Source organism: Truncatella angustata (assembly GCF_020726525.1).
Source record: "Truncatella angustata strain MPI-SDFR-AT-0073 chromosome Unknown BKA67scaffold_3, whole genome shotgun sequence".
In the NCBI taxonomy this organism is placed as follows: Eukaryota; Fungi; Ascomycota; class Sordariomycetes; order Amphisphaeriales; family Sporocadaceae; genus Truncatella; species Truncatella angustata.
Window position 1 is genome coordinate 36941 of NW_025763383.1, and position 26299 is coordinate 63239.

Here is a 26299-nt window from a genome sequence, read left to right on the forward strand (position 1 = left end):
CCAGACTCCCTGGTCTCAACCAAGCATGGTAGCTTTTAGTAGTGGGAGTACATCTCTGCAATCCAGTACCGTGCCAGTTCCCGTCCACTGCCGAACTTTACTTTTTTTTTCGCTGGTAACCTCCCTGCACTTGCGAAGTACCCATCGAACCCAGTTACATAGTACCCCGTTAGTGATGCCAAACACCCACGTCTTCAGCCCCGTCGATAGATCGCCTAGTCCACTTGTTACTACTCTATATATCGTCCCCATCTGCCGATCGGGTTTGACTTGAGGCATACCCTTCATTCTCATCACAGTCCTGGTCGAGCATTAGTTCGTCATTATTCTCAGAGTCGACTGTCGTGCCGCTCAATCATAGCATCGACAAACCTTAAGTCGGTATATCACCTACTTTTGAGCAAGATTAGACAGGCCACGCCACGAGGTCAACGTGAGAACGTTTATTAGCTCAGCCGCTGCCCACAAACACAAAACCATCATATCTTTGCCACAAATCAGACCGTGAAAGTCATCATCTTTCACGTGAAACCAACAAGCTCTAGGTCCTCACCTTCGATACCATGGCAGACCAGAGAAGAGGACCGTGGTCCCAGCAAGAGGACAACTTACTCATGCAGCTAGTTGAGGAGCAAGGCGCTCTCAACTGGGTAAAAATATCCTCCATGCTTGGAACGAGGACGCCGAAACAATGCAGAGAGCGATTCCACCAAAACCTCAAGCCAACCCTCAATCATGAGCCTATCACACCAGAAGAGGGTGAGGAGATTGAAAGGCTAGTACATCAGATTGGCAAGCGCTGGGCTGAGATTGCTCGCCGTCTGCATAACCGGAGTGACAATGCCGTTAAGAACTGGTGGAATGGAAGCATGAACAGGCGTAAGCGGGTGGCACGTAAGAGACAGCCATACGACGACAACAATGATCTCTACCGATACTCACACACCCCTCGACTTCACTTGTCATCACTGTCCACTGTTCCCTACACGCAGACACAACAATACGCCCTGCCGTCACCTTCGGGCTCGTCCAGTCATCATCAATATTCTTCTTGGAGTACAGGATCGAACACGTCGATATCGCCTACTGTTGAATCTATCAACGACGGCGCACCTTCCCTGGTATCGGATGCAGGCTCATACTACTCGGAGTCTCCTACGGGATACCCTCCGGAGTCGCCCAGCTACACCACAAGCCTTCCACCACTAAGGTTTGGAGACAGCGCACCTTCTCCCCAGAACTACTACTACGACACAAGTTCGAAACAACAGCAACAACTACCATCTATCCGGGATGCTTTGGATGGCAGATCACAGCTGCCTACAGCGCCCAGCTCGCCGGTGATAATACCCGTACCGAGAATATACCGTTCGACACCTCGGAGTCCACCAAGGGCGGATTCACCACCACCCGTTGATCCGAGGATGAGATTGAACAACTTGTTACACTAGTGGAATGCATTTCTATTTTATTTCAACGGCGTCATGGGTTTGCTTCATCACAGCATTGCTTTATTAGCGGCTAGGTACATTGACTACGGCGGGAGCGCGGATGGGCATGCCTCCAGGCAGTTTGGAGAGTGGTAATTGAACCGAATGACGAGGATCATGATGATTATTGTAATTAATATTTGGCATACCCAAAAGTCCATCGCTGTACTTTAGATTGCGCCATGTTCGCGCTGACACACTATGATACCACAAACTATCATGAATTGCACTACTACTACACAATTACTACCACCACCACTACTGCTACTACGAATCTTTGATATTTTTTGTTTGGCCCAATACAAGTATTTCCTCGAAGGACGGCCAAGTGTCTTCTCATTTTTCTCATCCCTCTTGCGAAGATAACCCTGTTGATTAGTCTTACGGTCCAGGCAAAGGTCTAGTATGCACATGGCAGAACAGCGCGGGTCTGGCTAACCTTGACAGACCCATTGCAGGGCGCTATCAGCGCCGTTCTACATAATTATTTGTCTGCCAAAAGTTCAGGCCTTTGGCAGTACCAACCAGGATCGAACTTTGATGGAAGAGACACCAAGTGGAGGCTGCACGAGGAACGGCGTCACAGACCGGTCGGACTGCGTGCGCTGAGAACCACAGTATGACGACTAGCGTACGTTGCAGATGCATGTCTTTGCATCCTGGTTGGCAGAAAGGATCGTTGAGGACATTAATGAGCGTTGCGCTCAGGCTCTGCCACTCCGCAGACCAATCATCAGACTAATGAGGTGGTTCAACGCTGCACTTTAACGGCCGGGCGGTCTCCAGGACCAGCTCTCGCCAAGCTGAGCCGATGTCTCTCTGTTCCTGGGCCCAGATGTTTTCGTGTCAGATTCCGAACTAGTTTCGTCAGATGCCTGGCTCAGAAACGTTGGACGATCAAAACAGAGTTCGGGTCACCTTCAGATCCGACCTAGATTAGGGAGCGAGCCACCCGTGTTGAATTTAAAATCTGTCAGTTAGGTGCGAAACAGCAGAGGAACGTGCATGAACTTTTACTCAGTGCTTGACTGGTGGTGCATGCGTGCATCGAAGTCGTTCCCATGTTTATTTGATGAGATAGATAGAGTGCTGTGAAGATCGATCCTAGTCTAGCTGGGATCATATCTCAGAAACAATAGTACGGCACAGCAAGATCTGCAGGTAGATCTCCCATAGTTCGGCGACCTGAGATTGAATTCCAAATCAAAAGCCCCGATTCCGACAGGGATCCCCAAGTGCCTACTTTATATGGGGTCCCTAATGGGGAGGGCTGCTGTTCGTGCAAAGATGCTAGGACCGTTGGGAGAGGATCAACGACAGGGTATAAGCATATGGGAAAGAGACGTTGAATTCTTGGGCAGCACGAGCCCCCATACGGGACCGGCACGACGGATCAACATCCATTCGCAAATCTGGGCGATCTCCCTGAGCCGGGGTGCCTCGTCCTTCAGTAATAAGTACCGTCGCACATACACACGCACATACATACGTTGCGGAAAACAAGCTCTCCCGGCCGCAATGTGTTATTGAAATTGCGGTCGGGGAAAGAAAAGACAAGATTTAAGCCACATTTCGGGGAGAGATTCACGCATCTGTGTAGAACAATGCCCGTAAAACAAAATGATATAGTAAGGCGTCGCTAGACGTTTTATGAATTTTTTTTTAAAATTTTTTTTTTTAATTTGATTCAGTGTTTTCTTCGTCATGGGTATGCTGCACGATGATCCCGCTGGGACCTTGGTCTTTGAGATCGACATCAACCTCAACCCGCTGGAAGGGGATCGCGGATCACTAGCATCACCGTCCCACTCATTCGCCTTATTTACAACATGGCATTGTGAAGGAACAACAACAATGACCCTGAAGCTCCCCTCGGGATACTTGCCAAAATCCATGATGTGTCCTAGGAAATTTGAATTAACAAGTAATGGAGTACTGCTAGGCCGTTCCTTGAGTCATGAACCCGAAAAGCAACTTGATTGTTTCCACCACGGATGTCAGCTCTATGGGTCTAGTTGTCGACCATTCCTGGACAGGGTGTTTTGGGCACGATCAGTCTCATTCGTTGAATCGTTAGTGGTTGTTGCCAAGATATTTTGGTAGCGCATCGTGGGCAAGGATTGTTTTGCAGATTAGTGAACGTTAGCCAGCCATTTGGAAAAGATCTTCACTGGTCGGGGTCATTTCAGCTATCAACAAGCCAAAGAGGGTTCTCCTTTCAGCACTGTTGGTCGAACGATGCAATAATCATTGTGACGGTCACAAAGTTGCCTGCCAGGTATATATTGATTGGAACAAAGGTCCCAGACCGAGCCTCGTCATGGGGAGGCCACAGCACAGTGGACACCAAAGGATGACAGCACACTGGACTAAATAGTCCAAGGCAAGCGGCAGCGAAGAATTCGTGCGGTCCCAAGGATCTGACGAATTCATGTACTGAAGCAGACTCTTTGGAAAGATGAAATTTCTTGTACTGTCCCATCTATGCTGTTCTACTATGGACGTGGCAACTATGTTGCGACATTTGGGCATCACTGGCGATGGCCTTGGCAGCGTGCCGTGTGAATGCAAGAGTACCCACCACTTGGACGTGAATGAAGTAAGCCGATGGTTGATGAACGGTGCATCAGATCAACACAAAATGCATTGCTGAGCATGTGCAGCAACCGGTCAAATGCTACCAAATACCGAGTCAAGGACTGAGGTCTGATGTTCTGGCCGATGCACCTACTTGGAATGGTTGAAAGATTGGCATTGTGGTCATACAATGTAAACCACAACTGCATTGCCAACCATGATGGACCCAGGAGGCCAATGACGTACATTATACATATTGTCGTAACTTAACTAAGGTAGCCAGCCGCCCTGGCTAACCACCGTTGTGTCAGTAATGATCGAGAAATCTTCAAAGCATCGCCGCGTGCATGAACGCAACGGCCAGGCCTGCCGTTGACGCTTTTTCGGTCTTGCTGTGTCGCCGGTGCTGAAGGTAGCGTACAGTTTAATTTCGGCCTCGACACTACTTACAGTACCCGTCAGTCAGAGACCTATTTAGCGACTATGGGTTAAAAAAAATATGTCACAAAGGTCTGATGGCAAACCTGCTTTGGTGAGCCCAAGATGGAACGTGCAGTTCAGCTTCATCTCAATAGTGTAATATACCGTCCAGCTGGGATAGGGCCGCGCCGTCTCTCCCACCCCCAAACATGCATCAACGACAGCAAAAGAATAAAAACAAAATAATAATACTAAAAAATGAGTAACTGGTTGGGTGTTATTGCGCGACATCTTACACCCCAAAAGAATTTACCCAGGACGGTGCAGCATGCGTGTTCAGGAGCTTCCGGCCGAATCGATCACTTAAGGAGAGCCACCATCGGCTCCATCCTGCAGCCATCCATCCACTGCGAACTGGGGGGTTTCTGACACAGCGCATGCAACGATGAACTCTGTAGAGATGAGATCTTATTCAAGTTAATCATCCTGCGAAGGCTTTCAACCAAGACCTGCAGAATACTTGTAGACAGCGTCTCTCCAAAAGTTAGGGAGTTCAAGGACCAAACCTAATGTCAAGTAACTGTAAAGAAAGAGCATGAGCATGAGTCGTTCAAATAAGAAACGCGGTTCTTGGGAAGCACTGCTACTTGGTCACGAGTCACTGTAGTCCACCGGCAGCAAGTGGCCAGCAAGTCTCGCACCTCAAGCCCCCCCCTGCGACGCCAGCAGAATGGGTGAGGGGCCAGCACAGGGATAGAAATCCACTCAAATGTACTGTACTGCGTTGTACTGTGTTGTACTGTACTGCACTGTATTGTATGTGTGAGTGCGGCTGGGGATTACGGATGCTGCCCGCACCACCCTGTACAAAGGCCATCTGAAAAGTTGCTTTTTCCTTTGTTAAAGAATGCTGCAAATCGCGCTTGCCCGCGCAAGATGCTGGTCGTAGATGATATGCAAGATCAGCTGCAGAGGCAATCCCAATCCCTTGGCATGCCTGCACAGCTGGACGGTAGGCCGATGAGTAGGCTCAAGAATCTGGCTCCGAACGAAGTCACATGGATGCGCTGCACCCCGCCGTCGTGCTCGTGGAAATGTTTTATTGGTAAGAAAAACAACGCCCTCCGTTCAGATTTTGCCTCGTTATTACCCGCGTCAGCCGTTGACTGCTCGAGGTCACGCCAGCAATCTATTACCATGTACATAGTGCACGCAGTCACGGTCACAGCCTGTTCTGGACCACCCACCCCTCCCAATCCCCCTCCCCCAACGAGAGACATGCCGTCAAATAAAGCAGCACACGAGCCTCATGGTTTGCCTACGAGAAGTAGTTTGGGCGCTCGACTTTTGGACCTGGCAAACTGCAGGAGTCGGTGTCGGCGAATAATGACATCGTGACTGGTCGAGATGATGGTACACACGGCGGTAGATTAAGGGTGTGAAGCCGGCCAACCGCGATGATTCCGTGGTCCCAACAGTCTGGTTAAACTATCTTCGGCTATCGAGCCTTCCCGCGCCGTGACGTGACGTGACGCGACCTAGCATGGTTCAATTGTCAGCCGCCAGCAGTAAGCCGGACAATTGCACCTCGGACAAGTAACTACCCGCCGAAAGGGGGGGAGGGGGAGGGGGCAACGGGCTCCTAATGAACTCTTTCTGTTTGCCGGCCAATTAACCACCTTTATTATCAAATATACCTCACGTATGTCCTATCCCTTAACCCACACATACGAGTCTGAAGGAGCACGACAGCCTGCTTGTACCACCGTCATTTCTTTGGACTTGTGTTGCTACCAAGTAGCAATGCCTTGTGCTAGACTACCCTCACAACGCGTACCATTCTCCCAATTTAGTCCAGGGCGCTGTGTCTAATGCGCCGAAACGCCAACCGGTCACGAAAGGCTGGGTCTTCTTCTGTCGACCGGCGATACACTAACCTAACTACCTCCCGGAGGTGTCTAAAACACCCCGGTGTGCTCTCAAATAGAACATACAAATGAATCCGCTCCCGCAATCAACATCGCTGTTCGACAGCAAGTTGGCCCTTGAGCCACATATTGTGCCCCCTCAAACAAAAGAAAGTTGTAATCCCATAATTAATTATGAATCCGATGGTAACAGAGGAATCGCACCCTACTTTCCATCTGATCAGTTATGGCGAACGGTTGATTTCAAGTCAAGTTTGTAGTTGTTCAGGACTGGACAAGGAGCGAATCGGAAGAGGCCAGTGTGCATCTCAATGAATAGCATGCGCATGCGCGATGCTGCCGAATGGACCAAATTCAAAGTGGCCACATGTGACGATACCTTCGCAATACACCTGAAGGTCCAAAGCGAAAGAATGAGTCGTATCGAATCCATGATAGACATCACAACTTGACAAGGTTTGCGATGATGTGTGTGGTGGTGCAAGTCCAAGCTTGTCTCACTTGGGGATAGCATTTCGGCTGCATCCATGCAACAAACTAAAAGCCACATCCTCCTAGCCACGGATGGGCGCAACGGAATTACGCAGTACAGAGCATCGAACTGTGCGAACACGCGCGCCGGTTGACGGCATCCATAATAGGGTTGCTTCAGAATGTTCCACCATGCTTTTAGGATAACGTCTAGTACCATGAGAATTGCTGCTTGCTCCACGTTTTATGAATACAAAATGGTCTGATGTTGATGCAGCCACGAATGCTACCGATTCAGTAAGGCGCAGCGAGCTTGGTGTTTCGCTATTGTACTGAACATTTTGACTTTGACTACCGTTGAGGCTAATTGCGGATCTAGATTACTGCACCGGCGGACGAGTCATGCCCGATGCCATCATCTACTATTGTTCAGAGCCTCATGCCAAGTAGTCGTCTTCGAAGCTCGCCAGAAGACTGGTTCAAACTCTAATCCTTGACAGAAGCGAATGACCTAGCGTCTAATTTTCCTCGAATGTCTTTAGTTATATGCATGAATGCATGTGTATAGTCCGCAACGATATTGGCTTCCTTGCAACATCCATGTATTGCCAAAAGTCGCCGGTACTTCCTCATGGGATTTTCTATTCACGGACGCCGTGCTCGTAGACATGAAAGATACTTTTTCTTCTTCCTTTTTTTTTCCCCCCGAATTTTCTTCCTTCGATCTTTTTTTCAAGCTTTGTCGTTGCCATGGTCTGCTTGACTAGTTGCCAGAGTCTCATGAGTGACAGGATGTCTGAAAACCTAAACCACGCGCCGATGGCCACAGAAGTACCATGATGCGTCAATATTACTGCGAGGCAGACCTTCAGTTCGTTATCAACGTCTCGAGCCCCTTTCGAGTCCCCACTTGTGACATTTTCGAACTTTGCATCGCCAATCAAAATGTCACTATTGGCCCATTTATCAATACTGGCTGCTATATGCGACGGCTAACCGGGCCGTCCATGTAGCTCTGGTAGTTCGATGAGTCTCACATCCTACCAGAAACCCAGCTTTACCTGCTGGATTCGGATTCGCGCCAGATGTTTCTCTGCAGGGCGTGGGAGGCAGCGAGCTGCGCGCTATTCTGCCTCTGCGCCGGCTGGTTGAGCAAGCGAGAGTGTTGAACGTCACAGGGGGCTTCCGTACTTTTGTGGCGGCTTCGATGGTTCTGCCGACGATCATCTCGGATGAGGGCAATCTTACTGCTAGTGAAAGCATGTGTTCGGAGCTCTCGCCGATCCTCTGGACCAACGTTAACGACAGTATCAATGCTCCCAGCTGAGTCGGCACTCCGAAGACCAGGTCTAGTGGTATGGGTCTTGGTTCCGTGGCTCACTCTGTCGGGTGATGGAGCTTCGAGGTCAGGCACGGTCGGCGTCACACCCAGAAATATTCTAGAACCGTCATCCCATTGGCCTATCCTGTCAAGCTGTTGGCTCAATGATGTCTTATCGCTTAGTCGCAACTTTACTTCGTTTCTGGGCTCCATTTTTGTAGCTCGTATGATCGGGTTACGGCGGACCTCTTGGCATCCATGAACTGGGAAAGTAATATCGTCGCCAGGCATGAATGAGAAGCGGTTTCCAGAGGTGATATCGCTGGCCTGACGACCCATATCATGGACTGACAACATGCCAATGTCGCCGCCATTGCGACCAGTAGTATTCCCGGCCTGCGAGTACACGACGGAGGCACTAGTATCGGCGACATCGATTGGGTCGCTGTCAAGTATGGGGCGTAAGCTATCGAGGACATCGGTAGGCATGGGGGCTTGGTGTTCGCTGTCAGGGTTGGAGCTGCTTGAAGTACTATCAAAGTCAAGCTGCCCGTTGCTTTTGGGCTGCGTGCTATCGTCCTCTTCTTGCGCAAGGTTCGTCTCCAGCCTGGGCGGCCCTCCAGTGTTGTCTTGTTGAATGCCAGAGAACAGATGCTTGTTTTGGAGTCCAGGTTTATGTCGAAACTTAGTCCTGATCATCGCGTTCCTGCCCCTAAGCTCTTCACTAGTTTTGAAGTCCTTGTCTTCCCCGAGTATAGTGGGAATAACACGAGCTACGTTCTGTCAGTCTGCCTCACTTTGGTTGCGTCCCGGCTGTGGCTTTAGGTGGAAGAAGATGCTTACATGCAGATGTGCCAGGTTTTGTTTTGTTGGCGTGATTGGTGTTATCGACGCGACTCAAATCCTTCAAAATATTTTTATCCGTTATTAGTAGCCGGCCAAGGAACGCGTTGTAGTCTTCCATATCACCGAGGCTAGACGGTGACTTATGTCGTACATTCTGGTTGTGTAGTTGCTGTAGCTTGGAGACGAACTGCCTTGCGTCAGGTTCTCCTCGATCAACTATGCTGTCGGTTCTGGCCAAGGTCACTGTTTCCAAGCCATCCCGCGAGGTCCGTGCTATAATCACTTCGAGTCTTTTCACCTCGGACTTATATTGAGCTTCCCGTTTTGCCCATTCGTCTGCAACAGTCTTGAAGTCTTGCGATATCCGATCACGAGCTTCTTGTGCCTCATCCCGAGACGTGTAGGCTGCATCAATTCTATCCTGGACATCTTGAAAGCTTTCGATGAGATGGAGAATGTACGAATTATACTCGGTGGGCACTGGCTGAAGGACTCCCTTGGTCATCATAATAACCTGCAAAGCTTCGACCATCTGCTTTATGGATGGGTTGTACCATATCCTGTCTGCGTCGTTGACGAGGATATTCGCACTAGTCGATGGCGTGGGTGGCTCTGGCGAGAAGGAGAACCGGCTACTGAGGTTGATGTAGCTAGAAACTCGGTTGGGCTTTGGCCTGCGAAAGTCGTCCGCTTCCTGATTTGCAGACTGCTCTGGCGGCGGCGACCTTGGCACAACAGGCGTGCGGGCGCGTTGCCGGAACGAAAACCAACCAAGGTCTGCCATTGTTCATACTGGAAGCTGTTGTCGGTGAATGATCGACTATTACCTACTGGACGGCTTGGTGGGAAAGCAGCTGACGATAATTCGCCGGTGCGTTGTGTTGTGTCGCAATGGGAGATAACATCTGTTAGGGAAAACACCTGTTGTTATTGTGTACCGAACATCCAATGCTGGAATGGAAGCATCGGTCCAAGCCGCTATTCAATGCACTTCCGTTACCTACCATGGATGTCCCACTTGTATAATACCGGGAGTTAATATGGCGACCACACTTGTGCGTGAAACGACTGCTAGGTAGCATGGATCGTGTTGCCAAACACCTTTCATCACCGCTTGTTCCGCTGTCAGACCAGCCTGTCTACGCACAGCAGCATTGCTTTGAACTGCGGAAGAGCCTGACGAGGCGAAATTAGCATATTCCATACATCTCAGGAGTCACGTAATAGGGCTTCTGGACGGAGTTGCCAGAAATAAAGACTCATATGGTTACAAACATTCTGTCTGAGGGATGTATACAAACTGGAGATCGATATGGGCTTCCACTTTCCCCAGTGTCACTTGAGAGTTCCTTCCGCCTTGCCAGGTTCCAATCAATAATTTGTATTAATGTTTCTCGAGATATCACCCTCCTTCTGTCGAGAAGTATTCCATGAACGGCAACAAATCTTTCCAGTCTTTTGCTTGCAGTTTAATGTAATGCACAAGACTCGTGAGGTTGTACTCGGAAAAGGCCACGTGCGACGCAAAATCACCGTGCTTTGTTCAACTACTTTGTCATCCCGTACATCTCTCTTCTGGAGGCCTGTACTCCAGCCCCAAGCCCTCAAACACCCTCTTCTCTGCCGTCAACATATCAGGTGCTGGTATACCATTGGTACTCTCAAGATCCACCCAGTGTCCATCAACTCGGCTTCGAATGCCACTGCTGTCGAATTTGAGATGCCTCACGGCGTTACAATACCGCCGAATATCTCGCTGGAAAGTTGTGCCACCGCTCCAACCAAGAACAGCACACCCGGCTGTTTTCCAAGGAGCTATGATGATATCCACTCGTCGATGCGGGTTCGGGTTCTTTCTTGCCTTTGTTTCGTCCCATTTCGGATTTTGCCAAACAACCAATGCCTTGTCTAAAGTGTCGAAGCCAGATCCAGCGCTTCTATCCTCGCCCTTCCAGGCAACGGGGATCTGCCCTCGCTCCGAGTTCTTGGTGCTCAACGTTAGGGTATGGGTGATAAACTGATCCTTCTCTAAAACTACAACCAGCTCCTCAATGAAGTTGCGTGTGGCTTCGAGATCCGGATGACTCAGAACAACATCGACATCGCCACTCCCTCGTTTACCCCTTCTATAGCCACCGACAATGACCATCTGATAGCCCTTCCGTATTCGACGCGCATGTGCGAGTATGGTGTTTCCGATATCCTTCACTTCCGCGCGTGGTATCTTTAGCAGAAATTCGTCGTGGTATTTGACACCTATTTGTTGAACTCGTAATAAACTGCTCCACCCGAACTCGACAATGTCGTCCAAATCTCTCCAGCCTTTGTTATAAAAACTTCGCGCTGTGGTTTCCCCGACTCCCCAAATCTCGTAGAACAATTGTAGGACAAGTATCTGAGGGTCTGCAGTTGCCGCCTCGTTCCCTTGGATCTTGCCAGTTTCTTTCCATTCCTGGAACAGGACCGCTATTTTGGGGCCACAACCAGGCAACCTGGACACTTCTAACAACGAGGACATTAGACAGGAATGATTCAGTGTTTCGCCCATCATACCTTGAGCACTCCCAAGCAGATACGGATATGCCGCCAATGACGCAATGCAGGTTGAGTAAGCACGAACACCAACCTTATCACCTGTAAGGGCACGGATTGTTCGAATCTTCTTCAATTCTTCGATGAAGGCATTATTTGGGGGGTTGAGCGGCGTAGGACGTTGACAGGAATATGTTGTATGCAAATATTCCGGAATAGGAGGAAGATAGATATCACGATCGTGTTCCGAGGTTGTCTCTTTAAGCAGAGCAGGCCGATTCAGAGGAACGGCAGTTCTGGGATGCAGGTCGCTGCCTACGTAACCGTGGGAGGACCTATGCGATCGATTATCACTCTCACCTTCGTCTCTAGCGCGCTTGAGGATGTCCGCGGGTTTTTGAGCTTGCTTCTTGTGTGGTTCTTCTGTATCTCTGCATCCTTGGTAGATCAAATACCCTCGAACCGGGAGTACGTGCCCTTTGGCCACGGAATCTATGAACCAGCTCAGGTGGACAACCTTGACGAGGTCTGCCGGGCCTTTCTCATTGTGTGCGAAGTTCGACGCCCGGGCTTGGTGATTCGTCAGCTTAACAGTAGCCATGTCCTCTTCGCTGCCAGAGGCAGTGCTGGAGCCCTCAACTGCCGAGTGCAATTGGAAAACGGAACCCCTGCGTCGTTTAGCTGGGGGAGGCGATCCATGATCAACGTCCGAAGATACTTCAGTGGTCACGATACCCCGCCGTCTGAGCTCGAAACGGGCTCTTTCTTTCTTGGATATTTTTGCCAAGACAACGTCGGCCTCGCGGATGTCTGAGGTCAAAGACGGTATCTGACCCTCGAGCTTAGGAAGCTCGTCGGAATCGATGTGAGTCGGAAGTAAGTAGATTGCAGGCATGTCAAGTGTAGCCATAGCGACTATAGCATATGGGCTTGACTAAATGCGAGCTCACCTTCATTCTCGGTGTGATACGTGACAGATGGGATGAAGATGCCAACTGAAGTCGAGAGTGCCACCGGCGACAGTGCAACGCGGGAAAGTCTTGTGTTAGGTGGGCTTGTGGAAGTGAGCGGGGAGCAACCATAAAGGCTTGGGGGGAGTGTACGGGCCATACACGATGCTCAGCTTGCAACATCATGATGTCACATGCGGCTACAATCTTTCACTGAGAGTTTGAGGGAATAGTCCAGCGTTTACATCGTATGTCCTGATACTTTCGAGATTGGTGTGTCCTCTCCTTGGCAACAAAACAACTCAGTTTGACCTCCGGTCTTGCAACCTGCATGAATGTATCAAACGTTGAAAATTGTGGCCGTAACTGCAGGCGCCAATGCTTGTGACTTGCTCACCGCTTACATAACCAAGGTTAGACCGGGGAACGGCAACTCTCGGTTCCGACATGGCTCTTACTTGCATTCCTCCAAGCCGTTACATGCCCATCGACTTCGCGTCGTCCATCTCTAGAATTGCACATTTGATTACAGCGCCGCGTTGCTGCATTCAGGTTAACAGTAAGAAGCCGCCCTTAGGGTAGTTTTCGGACATTGAGGTTTGCGGCGAATTTGAACCTGCAGTGGTAATTGCTCAATATGCGTGGGTCGCAGCCAAGGTGAAGGCACACATGTCGCAGGGTTTCAGCTTGACCTAATTTTGCAAACTTGCTGCCTCACGACCAGGAGTGTGGACGTGAACAGGAGAATAATAAGCGAATTTGAACTGCACAAAGGCATCATCGAAAAGAAAGACGACCAAGGCTCTCTGCTTTGTCTCATCACAAAGATTCTCTGCGCGTTCCTGTCTGGAATTGCACTTGCCGGCACAACCACAACCACCACCGTCACCACCACCACCACCAAAACAACAACAAAGACGGCACAAGGTAGCTATCACTCTCTCGCACCCGACATCCACGTTCGCCATGGATCTAGCACAGACCCTCCTGCGATCTGTAGTTCGCGCCTTTTACGACCCCAAGGAGGTGGACACGAGGCACATCGTTATTGTCGATGCACTCATAACCCACTCAGCCTTGCGTGATGACGACCTGTCGTACCTGATGGCGCAAAACACCAAGGACATGACCAAGATCTGCGCCAATCTACAAGCCGACCGCTTCATACATCAACATGTACGGGCAGAACTGCGCGAGGGTCAGCAGAAGGCCACATCGCGTAGATACTACTACATCGACTATCGACAGGCAATTGATGCCATTAAGTGGAGGGTCTACCACATCGATAAGTCTGTGCAGGGTAACGCTGTTCCAACGGCGGAGAAGAAGGAGTACTTCTGCACATTCTGCCAGTCAGACTGGACTGCCATGGATGTTCTCGACAACAGCAGTGACAAAGGTTTCCTGTGCCATCGTTGTGGTAGTGTTCTTGTTCACGACCCGGAGCGCCAGTCGGGTGGACATGAGCAGTCGACGCGCCTGAACAACCAGCTCAGATTTATCACGGATCTCCTTCCACAGCTAGATAGTGTCGAGATCCCCAATAACACATTTGAGATAGCCTTGGGAGCAGCCCGGCCTGTCATACGGGACGCCACCAACCAGGTCGCACCTTCTGTGGTGGTGGAATCCACAGATAAGCCGACGGCGGTGCGTGGAATGACTGACACAGGCCCCAAGAGTATCGCCATTAGTATTACTGCCGCCGACGGCCCTAGCGAGGCGGAGAAGGATGCCGAGAAGGCTCGTAAAGAGAAAATTGCTCATCAAAATGCTCTTCCTTCGTGGCATACTACAAGCACCGTTACTGGTATATCCTACGATGACACCACTAGTAATAACGTGCCGGGCATGACAATCGAGGATAAAAAGCCTGACGCCAGCTTGCTAGATGCGCAGGAAGACGAAGACATGACGGCTGTATTCGAAAAGATCAGGCAGGAGCAAGAAGCCGAGGCTGCGCGTAAAGCCGCACTAGCCGACGAAGACGACGAAGAAGAAGAAGAAGACGACGAAGAAGAAGAGTTTGAAGATGCAATCCCCGCAGCTGCAAGCACAAATAACAGCTTCGTTGGCGAGAAGCGAGCGGTGTCTAGTGTTGACACAAGCGCTGCTGCGACTCCTGCGTCAGGTGACGATAGACCTTCCAAGAAGGTCAAGGTTGAAGAGCCAGCAGACGACGATGAAAGCGACGATGAGGATATGGCATTCGAGGACGTTTAAGGTTCAAAGCGGAGCGGATGAACGCAGTACGTGTCGAGAGCCATGTTAGCCGCAGAGTTACTGGTAAACTACAATTCGCTGCACTTTCACCTCACGGTATTGACCTACACATACATGATGAAAATCGTCATGGAGCAATGAATTTTGAAGCAGGTAAACTCTTAGGTCGTTGAAGTCTCGCCATGAACACATTCCTGCGCCATTTTGGCCAGTCTCCGCTCATATATTAACCGGCTGGGTCATCATGTTTTTGCCTTTTTGCATGGCCACTTCTATACCAATACCCAGAGTGAGTGCTCAAGAACTTACTGGTCAATCATACAGTCGTCCATGCGTGTACCCACGAAGGGAAAGGACCGGTACCTCTAAAAGTTGTAAAGTGTATTGTTCGTATTTACCTATAGATATTGAGAATTTCGGGGGTGCGAGAAAAGATATTTATTTATGCTGATGATTTCTTCCGTAGAAAAGCTTTTTCTTGAACAATTTTCTTTCCACATGTGTTTTCTTTCCTTTCTTTCCCCCTTTTCAACTACAGAGCAACCTACCCTTGACATACCTAGACCATAATTTGCGTTCCACCAGAGCATATCACCGATATATAAATCACCTTAGCGACGAGCACACCATCATGTCACGAGAAAAGCTTAGATGTTCATAGTCGATGTGTCCCTTATGCCTCAAAGGTGCAAACATCATGCTTCTATTTCACAAAATCTGTCTCGATGGAGCAAGCTCGCGTTACACTTGAACACGACTGTCCCATTTTTTCCCTACATGCGGCATAAATCAAATTGTTCCAATAAAGCGCCGTACTAGTTGAGAACAGGCGAAGTACTTTGAAAACAGCTTTCATGAAGAGGTAGTGGTCGGGACCGGCTTCAAGACAGCCCGTTAGTGGATGTTGAACCCCCGGCAGCCAGTACCTTGAGTGAGAAAAGTCGCCGAACCGCAGAAGTCTCCTTAGTTAGTAATCAGGCACGGCGAATTTGCATTGGAGAAGGCCATCCCAGCACGGAATGAGATGCATGGAGTGATGTGCCGACGGACTTGCGGCCAATGATTAGTGAGTCACCGAAGCTTCTAGCGTGCAGAATGGAGATATTCAAGGAAGAATGGGCCCGTTCAGAGCTACCCAAACGAAACGATCTGAGTACGAGCACTGAAACGTTTCCCCGTGCGTCGTCTTAATTCTACGAGTAAGTAACTTAGTCCCCATGTTCCCGGAATTGAAGTGAAATCTCTGGACATCTTCTCTTCTTGCTTGCAAAACAATCCCACGTCTCACGAGGTTATTCGTCCTTGAAGTCTAGTACCTGTGTAGAGAAGTTTCGTTGTTTATACCTATCACTACAGAGTCTTCATACCCCGGCCGGATATCAATCGCTAAAATGCCGTTCACCCTGCAGGTTCCTAGCGAATATGGGTAAGTCGCAATGTTGTCATACCTTTGGCGAACAACGACATCAAGGCCGAACTCAATTGGTCGTTTGACTCTCAAGGCCATCCTATCAGCGGCCGTTACGTCCAAGAACTTATGGCCACACCTGGCTAACTTGTTTATCTTCTTCTTTTGTAGCTACATCTTGACTGTGGCCTCGGCCTCATTCTTTGTTAATACCTACCACTTCTTCCTGTCGGCCTCGGCGCGCAAGGGCAGCGGCCTCAAGTACCCGATCCCCTATGCGACGGAGGAGCAGGCTGCCAAGAGCCCTGCCGCCTTCAAGTTCAACTGTGCACAACGCGCGCATGGCAACTTTGTCGAGAACGTCACCCCATTCTTGGGCGCGCTTCTGATCTCCGGTCTGCGATACCCCACGGCGAGTGCAGCGCTTGGTGCCGCATGGGTGATCGGCCGTGTTTGGTACGCCGCTGGTTATGTCTCACGCGGCCCGCCAGGACGTATTGGTGGTTTCACCATCTCGTCGCTCAGTGATTTGGCACTCAAGGCCATGGCCTTGTGGACTGGTGTACAAATGGTGCTCGAGTCAGCGTAAATTGATGTTGCGATATTGCCAGGGGCGGAGGCAGATGTATACTAGCATGTGATTATATGGAGATGATCTCAACTCTGACGAGCGAGGATGGCAGCTCTGATAAACGAGGATGGATTGAATACAGAACATACTCGGTACAAGACGTTTCAAACTGCACACGCAGAATTGTGCTGAAAAGTGACATGGCGGTATTTAAGGGGGGGGAAGGGAGACAACGCGGACAGCAGCGATCAGAGGTTTTCCGCCTCGAATAGATTGTTAGAGCATCTGGGCAGCAACATGCTCAAATACGAGGAACGAATGGATTCCATTTAGAGTATTGTGTACGGGTACTGTGCCAATTGTAGAGTGAAGACGTCCTCATGAATTAGCACCAAGGCAAATGAGCAGGGTAAGATGAGGTAACTTAAGTTAGGTACGTGTTAAGTTACAGAGCATGTGCCTCCAACTCCTTTAGCGCTGGCTGTGACAAAGCACCTGCAGCTCTTGAGTTTGGTAGTTTACAGTACTTGCATCCTGGTTACCCCCCACTTCTTCCCCGAGAGCCCCTCCGACCGGGATGCCGGTCGCAACTTGACTTCCAAGGTTCGCTTCAGAAGCTCTCTGACGTTAGGCTGCCGAATTGCAATTGCGATTGCGATTGCAACTTGCAACCACAACCGCAACCGCAACCACAACCGCCACCCTCTCAGAAGGCAACCTGGACGTCTTTGCTTGTTCTCCTCATAGTCACAATCCACATCAGGATGTAATTTGTTTTTGCTCCATTGGAAAGCCGCTCATCACATCGACAACCGATAGTTAGTGCATGCATTTGCGTTGCACTCACGCGCACAATGCGTTATTCGATTGTTTCATCATTCATCCTATCCGCTTGCCTTCCAACTTCGGCCTACGTCCATGCTCTGCCTCAAGAGCCCGGCCAGTTGACGCCGATTCCTCAACGCAGCCCGACACCAGCCTCCAAGGCATCGTCGTGGCTCAATGTATGGCCATTGAGTCTGGTCCGGACCGACGATGGTGCCGAGCATCGACCGCTGAAGCCAAACTATGACCGACAAGTTGTCCTTCGCTTCAACGTTTCTACCGTCGAGCATGAAGCCGCGTTCAGGAGAGCAGCTGACCAGATGCTGCTGGATGTCTGGGATTTCGGTCCAAGCTATACTGATATACGCATTCCAAAGAACCGCATACGGGGGTTCTTGGACTTGTTGCCAGAGCCCATGAGGGCAGATAGCATGGTCCTGATTCAAGACCTCGCTCGCGTAGTTGCTGCGACATACCCTTCTCGCCAGGACCGGAGCGACTTTGACGCCTTCGTGAGACAGGGACAGACACCTGCCGATACTAAGAATCGCGGCCAGGGAGTCAACGACTTGTTCAAGCACAAGCTGGACGATCTCTTCTTCAGGGACTACCAGCCAATGTCCGTAATCGCAACATGGATGCAGTACTTCGAGTCCATGTTCAAATTCCAGCATGAAGGGCTCGTTACCTTGCTTACAATCGGGAAGTCCTATGAGGGTCGAGACATCCCTGCCTTGAGGATTGGCTTTGATGTTCAGCGCCACCACAAGAAAAAGAAGCCCCGGAAGACCATACTCATCACAGGCGGCCTTCATGCCCGAGAATGGATTTCCGTCAGCACTGTCAACTATCTTGCCGACATGTTTGCCACCAAGTTTGGCAAGGATGATGTCGTCGATGCGATGCTTAAGGAATACGATATCGTCTTCGTTCCCGTGCTGAATCCCGACGGATACGAGTATACCTGGAATGTGGACAGACTCTGGCGAAAGTCCAGGCAAAGCACCACGATGCGTTACTGCCATGGTTACGATTTGGATCACTCATTCGGATACCGCTGGAATGCTGCTGAGCACCAGAGTGACCCTTGTTCCGAGAGTTATGGCGGCAACGAGCCTTTCCAGGCCGTCGAGGCTCGCCAGCTGGCTAATTGGGCGACCAACCAGACCAAGCATGGCGTCAACTTTGTAGCTTACATTGACCTGCACTCATACTCACAGCAGATTCTGTGGCCTTATGCATATTCCTGTGATGCCAAGGTACCGAACCTGGAGAACATGCAAGAGGTTGCCATGAACATAGCAAAGTACATGAGACTCTTGGGCACGGGTGAGTACTACAGTGTTGGTTCGGCATGCGAGAGTGCTGTGGCAAGCAATACCACAATCGACGAGGCTTCACGGGGAGTACATAAGCGACGGATTGAAGCTGCCGGTGGAGCTGCCATTGATTACTTCCACCACGATTTGGATGCGCGATATAGCTTTCAAATCAAGCTTAGGGATACAGGAAGTTACGGCTTCCTCCTCCCCAGTAACAGCATTGTCCCCGTCGGCGATGAGGTGTTTGCGGCTGTCAGGTTCCTCGGTGACTATATGCTGGGAAACAATGGGATCGAAATGGTTCCAGACACAACCCATGCTGATCAAAAGTCAATGTCTGGTGATTGGGACTCAGGAATGTCCGAGCTCAAGCGAAGAAAGATGAGGTGATAATCCAGGGAGGGGGAGGTCAGCATCGTATGTGATCATTTATGTTGTACATGAATTTTTGGGGGCGGGGGCGGGTTTTACTGGCGTTCTCCAAACCAGCAAGGAGTCAAGGCGGGTGCTTTCCCTGTTCTGCATTGCATCACACGTCGTTAACTGGATGGGCTTTGCAATTGCGGCTGTATGGTTTGATTCCATGTACATGAGTATACAAATTGTTGGTCCAAGGTCACCAATCTTTAAAGAATAAGTATGAGACACATCTGGATGCGTATTTTCTACTCTATCAGTGCTTCTGCTGCACTTCCGCCATATGTTATTATTTGTACTTGTGGTCGATCTATTGAAACAAAACAAACCACCCCCGGCCACTTGATTAACCTAGCCCGTACAATACTGGCGTTCTTATATACATAGTGTTAGATGCCAGGGGATGGGTATGCATTGTACAGACACAGCCACTAAAAGGAGTCTGAGTGGCGTTAGCGGGTCCTATACCTATACCATGGTCGTCGGGTACTTTTGTGTATGTATGTAGATGGGAACGAGGGAGGGGCTACCCGTCTAGGTCCGCACATAGTACTGCTACGCGAAAGTGGCCGTTTATTCAATGGCGCTTTGCCCATCTTGTCTTGACGTACGTAGCTATCCAGGTGGGTTTCGCGGAACAGACAAAAGCAAGGAGAGGTCGTATATTACAAGCTTGGTTGGCAATGGTCAATCATGAAAATCCATATCTAAAGGGAGATGCATGTGAGTAGAGTTTCACATTACCAAGTGGATCTTGACTTGGACAAGTTCCAGGGGGATGGGGGGAGGGGAGGAATATAATATTTGACAGCTGTAGGCTGGATCCGCGACTAGCGGTTTTGGCTGTCGAACCTCGAGCGAAGCTGCTGATGAAGCCAACCATGGCATTTCTTTCGAAGGTTTTCCCAAGTTCTAGTTCCAGTTCTAATTCCAGTCGGGGGGCACCCCAGCAGACCCGCGGCCACACATCTGAGAGCTCCCAGTTCCCAGTCCCAAGTTCCAGTCCCATCGCCTCCCTTCCCATCGCATCTAATCGCATCGAATCCCATCGCATCCCTCCCCATGCTCATGCTGCACGCTGCACGCCTTACGCTCTTCCAAGTTCCCACTCTGACACTTTTGCCCGCTGCCTAAGGTGCTCTAGCATTGAAGGAATTCCGGACGCTAGTCTGCATAGGGATTACATGGATATTTGGTCCAGTGTGTCCAGCTGCTTCATTCAATGTCCTATCGATCCTATCCTATCCTGTCCTGTCCTGTCCAAATTGATTGACCCTATCCTTGTATTACCTACTTCCGTATTCCGTGCATTTTGTAGTCCAGCAATTGTTTGCATTGTGCTGACCGTCTGGGGTCACTGTCTTGTCTTGTCTTGTCTTGTCTTGTCTTGTATTATCTGCCGTGACCAATTTTCCGACGACTCTCTTTCATTTGACGGATTATCTCATTTCACCTTCACCGTTACCTTTACCTTTACCTTTACCTTCACCTCCACCTTCACATCTAATCAACCCCCCAAATCTAACGTGACGTCCCGCACCACAGAGCAAATCGCCGCGAATCCCAGCAAGTCCAAGCTGTTAGGCCCGACACGACGAGGCACACGACAGGACACGACACGCCGAGACGAGACGAGAATAGACGAGCGGGAGTGAATAGGTGAGAACCATGAACCATGGGCGCCCTGCATTGTAGCACTTGACGCAACGACCATCAGCACAGCAGCTGCTGCTCGTCCGTCAATCCTGCACTGCATTGCATTGCATTGCAACAGGCAACTCAATCTTCTCTGGACTCGCTTCTGCTCCTGCTATTGCTCCTGCCCCTCTTGTTCTTGTTTCTCCCATCATGCCCTTCCTGCGTCGCCGTGGCGTCATGGCCAGTGAAAACGACATGCGGCGACACACTATGATTGATCCCGATTCAGGATCAGGCCCGGGTCCAGGCTCAGGCTCAGGCGCCAACATCTCGGGCCCAAATCCGGCCTCTCTCGGAACGAAGCAGTCAGCTCCGCGAAAGTCCCTTGGCAATGACTTGCTCGACCCGAGTGCTGCGAATGCGCCAACACGGCTTTCAGTTGATAGCACATACCGGGAACATGGTGATAGGAATGGGATTGCAACTAACGGAGGGAGGGACAACACTGTCAACAATGGCGAAAGTTCCTCGGTCGAGTCCAACATGCCCTCACTATCGACATCTATATCGATTGGAAGGCCGAGTGAAGACCCATTTGACCGGCCGGAGTCTCCCCCTATACAGGACGAAACACCAAAACATCGGCGCTTCTCCATGCTGAGGTTTAGAAATGCTTCCGACCCCCAGTTGTCCGTGCGGATGCGGCAACAGCAGATGGCCGAGAAACCTCCACCAATGCCAGATCGTATGTTCCCACTTGCAATAAGCCGTCCAGAATTGTTAGTTAACCGTTGATGCAACATTGTTTAGCCCCCGCCATTATCACAACTGCTCCTACCATGGACACCCAGCTGCACCAAAAGAAGTCGTTTATGAAGATTCCCATCAAGATTCGCCGTTCGGGCGAGCTGCCGCGAGCTAGCCATGGTGGACAGCTGAAAGTTGCGGCTAGCCAGAAGGACAGGAGGAAGTCGATGACTCTGCTGGAGGAGGAATCTACGACATCATCTAGGCCCTCCGTCACCTTCCAAGACCCTCGACCCAGGCCTTACAGCTCCAAGTCGCACCCAGGACCTCCCGCGCTTGGGGAACAAGGAACAGGAAGCTCAGCCTTGACTCCACCCGCAAATCGCCTCTCTGAGTCGGAAAGGTCTGAAGCCAGCTCCGGGGAGCATAGTGGAGGCTTTGGCAACACTCCCCCAGCGACTCAAGTCGCATCGTCGAGTAGCAGTTTCTTTCGACTAGGCCGCCGGAAACACAAGCAACCAGAGCCCCTATTCCCTCTAACGCATTTACCACAGAGGAGCAAGACCCCCGGCTTACAACCCACAGTCTCGAACCCTTCCTTGACCAACGTCGCCGAGACAGATACGTCACGGCCCTCGACCGTTCATGGCCGATCTACTCCTATCGCATCCCCTTCTCAGGGACTAGCCCTCAAAGCCCCCAACTCCCCTGCCACAGCCTTGTTCCGTCCTGGATCGCGCAACTCTGGCCAGAGCTCCCCAACACGAGCCCATCTCGCCCTAAGGGGAAGATCCTCAACCATGAGCTCTATGGGCAGGAACTCGGAAGACCACCAGCTTCCAGGCACCGCCCGTACTTCGTCCTCGATTGGGCGCAAAAGCTTCGGCGATCTTCTCGGCTTGAACCGACTACGCCAGAATCCCGACATCAACCGTCAGGGCAGTCTGACTCCAGCTACTCCAGGCTCCATCGCCTCGAAGAACAACTCCCTTCAATTACCAAGGAAAGAAGAATCCTACGTGCTACCTGAACGGCGCGAAGACGACACGCCTGCCAAATACCTAACCCGTGTAGAAGATCTTCTAAGTCGTGGCGTGATAGCGAGTGCGCTCTCCAAAGGTTCCGATCCGTTCTCTGCCTCAGTCTTGCGAAGCTATATGCGTACGTTTGGTTTCTTCGAAGAGCCCATGGATATGGCTATAAGAAAGCTGCTCATGGAAGCCGAATTGCCAAAGGAAACACAACATATCGACAGATGTTTACAGGCTTTCGCAAATCGATATCATGAGTGTAACCCCGGCATCTACACCAGCCCCGACCAAGCTTATTTCGTCGCCTTCTCCTTGCTGATTCTTCACACCGATGTCTTCAACAAGAACAACAAGTTCAAGATGCAGAAGGCTGATTATCTCAAAAACACCCGTGGCGAGGGCGTCTTCGACGACGTCCTAGAATGCTTCTACGACAATATTACTTACACACCTTTCATCCGAGTCGAGGATGAGTTTGATCTCAATGGGAATCGGACAGGTGGCCACAAGACGAATAAGAAAGTCATGTTTCCAAATGGGACTCCGGATACAATGAAGCGGACCAGGGATCCTATCGACCCATACGCTCTCATACTCGATGGGAAACTTGACACTCTAAGGCCGCCGCTCAGGGATCTGATGCCGCTAGAGGAGCACTACAACTACGTTGGTACTGCCAAGGACCTCAACGTCAGAGATCTGCAAAGAACCTTTTTCAAAACTGGTGTCCTCCAAATAGTATCTGCACGCTCACGGCCAGATGCTTTCATGACGGAAAAGACACTGACTAATCCTCAAGAGGCTGAACCAGGCATTGTCGACATCAAAGTCACAAAAGTGGGTACCTTGTGGAGGAAAGATCCTAAGAGGAAAAGGGCACGATCGCCATGGCAGGAGTGGGGAGTCATTCTGACTGGAGCGCAGCTCTACTTCTTTCGTAATACTGCCTGGGTGAAGAATCTCGTACATCAGTACGAGTCTCACGTTAAGTCTGGCCATGACGGCATCCCTTTAATTTTCAAACCGCCGCTTGAGCATTTCAAACCTGACACACTCATGTCAACTGATGGGGCAGTGGCCTTGTTTGACCAGTCCTACAAGAAACACAAGAACGCGTTTGTCTATGTCCGCCATGGAGGTTTTGAGGAAGTTCTTCTTGCCAACGACGAAGACGACAGAAACGACTGGCTGGCGAAACTTAACTATGCTGCTGCTTTCAGGACCTCTGGAGTACGAATGCGTGGAGTTGTTGGTGGCAACTATGAAGGTCAAAGTCGCCGGGCGATCAGAAGATTAGACAGCAGTGAGGTGACACAAGTCATTCAAACGCCGACTGGTGAGGTCAGTATCAATCGTAGCCGCATTGATCATCAGATGGCGCATGATATTCTTGCCGCTCGGCGATTTATGATGCAAGACCGCATTACACAAGGGGAGGACAAGCTACAAGCTGCTGAGAGACGACTAGACGATCACCTGAGAAATGCTAGGCATTTGCTGTTGCTTGCTCCAATCCAGGAAAAGACCCGCGAACAAGTCCGCACAAGTGCAGCCAGTCTCATCGCTCATTTACGATGGTCGCGCACCGAGATTTGGCGACTCAAATGTCACAGAGATATCCTACTGCTGGACTTGGAAGAGGACAGAGAAATCAATGGTGACCTTGAGACTCATCAAGCAGAGACGGACGCCTCGAACCAACCCGCTCTGGGCCACATGGAATCCATAGCAAGCTTACACAACACCGTAGAGCAAAGCCAGCGCCCACCTGCGCCTTTGTCGTTGGCTCCTTCATCTAGTTCTATGATACAGAACGATGAGGAGTCGCCCGTCACTGAGGTCTTTCAGACACCGCCGACCAGCGCAACAGCCTCAACATTCCAAAAGGCGCCAGGCAACCTCGACTCTGCAGCCGCGCATCTTGATTCTGCCAATTCTCGGAAAGCCTCCATGTCAAGCGCTACGTCGTCTGCAGCGCCGGGCCCTATGTCGCCGCCCAAACAGATTGCTAGCCCGACCGCGGGCCCCGACAGAAACCCATACGACGAGCATGATGAGGACGCCGACGAACGACAGCTTTTGGAACAAACGGGTCTGCTCAACCAACAGCTGTCGCGTACCTCGGACGGGCACGAGCCGTCCAAGGCGGCAGACGACACACCCGAACGACACAAACGAGCAAGTGCCACCGCCGCGGATAAGGACAAATTAGATCGAAACAAGATACGGCGCAGCCTTCAGCGCACTCTCAGGGAGAGCACGGGCCACTTATCACACCACCGGAGCAGAAAGGGAAAAGATTCGGCTTCCAGCGGTGGCATGTCTGATGACACCCTTCGCGATGATGTGCTGTCCCGGGGTACCGGAAGCTTCACTGTGCATGGCAAGAAAGCCTCGGTCATCACCTTTGGTGCAGACCTGCAAGGAATATCGTCCAATGAGCACATCCGTCAGCGTAAGCCGCCTCCGAGCGAGGAGCAAGCAAATTCTCCAGCCAGTGCCGATGATGACTTTCGTTCTGTCCTCGGGCAGCCTTCGTCGAGAAAAGATAGGAGAGAATCCGCTGCGAGCGCCAGTACTGCCACCGCGCGATCTTTCCGGGAATTGCACCGGAAATACTCTTCAGCTCAAAACGCGCATAGGGTCACCACTGGCGGTTTGGTTGTCCCGTCGGACGACGATAGCGACGCGGCCATTAGCTTTTCGGATGGCAGAAGAACACCTCTGCCGCCGGTCGAAGATGGGTCCGGTGACGAGGATGACCTAGCCGCCCGACGGGCTGAAGCTCAGTCGAAGCTGTCTCATTACTTCACGCCTGAGCCACCCAGCTCGCCAGTTGAAGAAGTTTCGGAGGAGGACGATGTGGAAGACAAAACGCACCAGTCTAATGAGCGGCTTAGCCCGCCAACTCAAACCATCAGTGCATAACGAGAGGTGTCACTCGGTCTTCACATTATTGCCAGCTTTTTCTCTCCTTTCCAGCAGTTTAGATCTGGATCGAGAAGCGTTTAGCGATCACTTCTTTTTACTGGCGTTTTCGAGAATGAAGCATGCACATGTTAAAGCAAAGGCATGGAATGCATACCAGGCAGATAACGTGCGTGGGCCACTCCATAGTTTATCCCTAGGTATTCCCGACGGTTTGAAGAATGGTTTCACCGTACCGGTATAGTTTTTGGGTGCCCATGGTGTACATAGAACCAGGGAGCCGAACCACGCTCTTCTTAATAAAATGCAGCATTAAAGGATAATTTAAAAAAAGAAATATCATAGTAGTAATATTGATAAACGATTAAATTAACTCGGAAAAAGCGTGGAATTACTACATGTTTCCATAAAGTAAATGTTATTTCACAATAAATCCCCGGGGGGGGGGGGGGGGGGGGGGGGGGGGGGGGGGGGATTTCCTAGTAGTGAGATGCAATAGGGAAGTGATGTAAAATGCATTGAATTATTACATGGAACCTATCGTCACGAGTTATACCGGATGGCTTGTAAGGGTGAGGCAGTATGCATGCTAGGATTAGATGATACAGCATTTAGAATACCTCTAGTAGTGAACCGCACTCCTAGCAGGGCTTT

General features: G+C 50.6%; 7 protein-coding genes across 7 annotated transcripts; 6 read left to right on the top strand and 1 right to left on the bottom strand.

The window, feature by feature from the left end:
- The first annotated feature begins 101 nt into the window (after positions 1 to 101).
- On the top strand, positions 102 to 1739 carry BKA67DRAFT_559016 (Homeodomain-like protein). Its single transcript, XM_046102361.1, has one exon. The coding sequence runs from the start codon at positions 564 to 566 to the stop codon at positions 1449 to 1451; it is 888 nt and encodes a 295-aa protein (XP_045959205.1). The 5' UTR covers positions 102 to 563; the 3' UTR covers positions 1452 to 1739.
- Positions 1740 to 8677: 6938 nt separating this feature from the next.
- BKA67DRAFT_559031 (uncharacterized protein) lies at positions 8678 to 9217 on the top strand. The gene has a single exon (XM_046102362.1). The coding sequence runs from the start codon at positions 8845 to 8847 to the stop codon at positions 9136 to 9138; it is 294 nt and encodes a 97-aa protein (XP_045959206.1). The 5' UTR covers positions 8678 to 8844; the 3' UTR covers positions 9139 to 9217.
- Positions 9218 to 10608: 1391 nt separating this feature from the next.
- On the bottom strand, positions 10609 to 12495 carry BKA67DRAFT_516331 (uncharacterized protein; the record flags this gene model as incomplete). The annotated part of the gene is made up of 2 exons (XM_046097801.1): positions 10609 to 11555; positions 11607 to 12495. 2 exons carry the CDS (start codon positions 12493 to 12495, stop codon positions 10609 to 10611), a joined length of 1836 nt encoding a protein of 611 aa, XP_045959207.1.
- A 1006-nt stretch (positions 12496 to 13501) lies between these two features.
- Positions 13502 to 14758, top strand: BKA67DRAFT_656913 (uncharacterized protein; the record flags this gene model as incomplete). Its single annotated transcript, XM_046107022.1, has 1 exon — positions 13502 to 14758. The coding sequence occupies one exon, from the start codon at positions 13502 to 13504 to the stop codon at positions 14756 to 14758; it is 1257 nt and encodes a 418-aa protein (XP_045959208.1).
- Positions 14759 to 15915: 1157 nt separating this feature from the next.
- Positions 15916 to 17186, top strand: BKA67DRAFT_559035 (MAPEG family protein). Its single transcript, XM_046102363.1, has 3 exons — positions 15916 to 15957; positions 16115 to 16184; positions 16338 to 17186. The coding sequence occupies exons 2-3, from the start codon at positions 16150 to 16152 to the stop codon at positions 16753 to 16755; spliced, it is 453 nt and encodes a 150-aa protein (XP_045959209.1). The 5' UTR covers positions 15916 to 15957; positions 16115 to 16149; the 3' UTR covers positions 16756 to 17186.
- Positions 17177 to 19543, top strand: BKA67DRAFT_559040 (zinc carboxypeptidase). Its single transcript, XM_046102364.1, has one exon. It carries the CDS (start codon positions 17592 to 17594, stop codon positions 19272 to 19274), a length of 1683 nt encoding a protein of 560 aa, XP_045959210.1. The 5' UTR covers positions 17177 to 17591; the 3' UTR covers positions 19275 to 19543.
- Positions 19544 to 20659: 1116 nt separating this feature from the next.
- BKA67DRAFT_621012 (uncharacterized protein) lies at positions 20660 to 26009 on the top strand. Its single transcript, XM_046105481.1, has 2 exons — positions 20660 to 21684; positions 21750 to 26009. The coding sequence occupies exons 1-2, from the start codon at positions 21150 to 21152 to the stop codon at positions 25643 to 25645; spliced, it is 4431 nt and encodes a 1476-aa protein (XP_045959211.1). The 5' UTR covers positions 20660 to 21149; the 3' UTR covers positions 25646 to 26009.
- Positions 26010 to 26299: the final 290 nt, after the last annotated feature.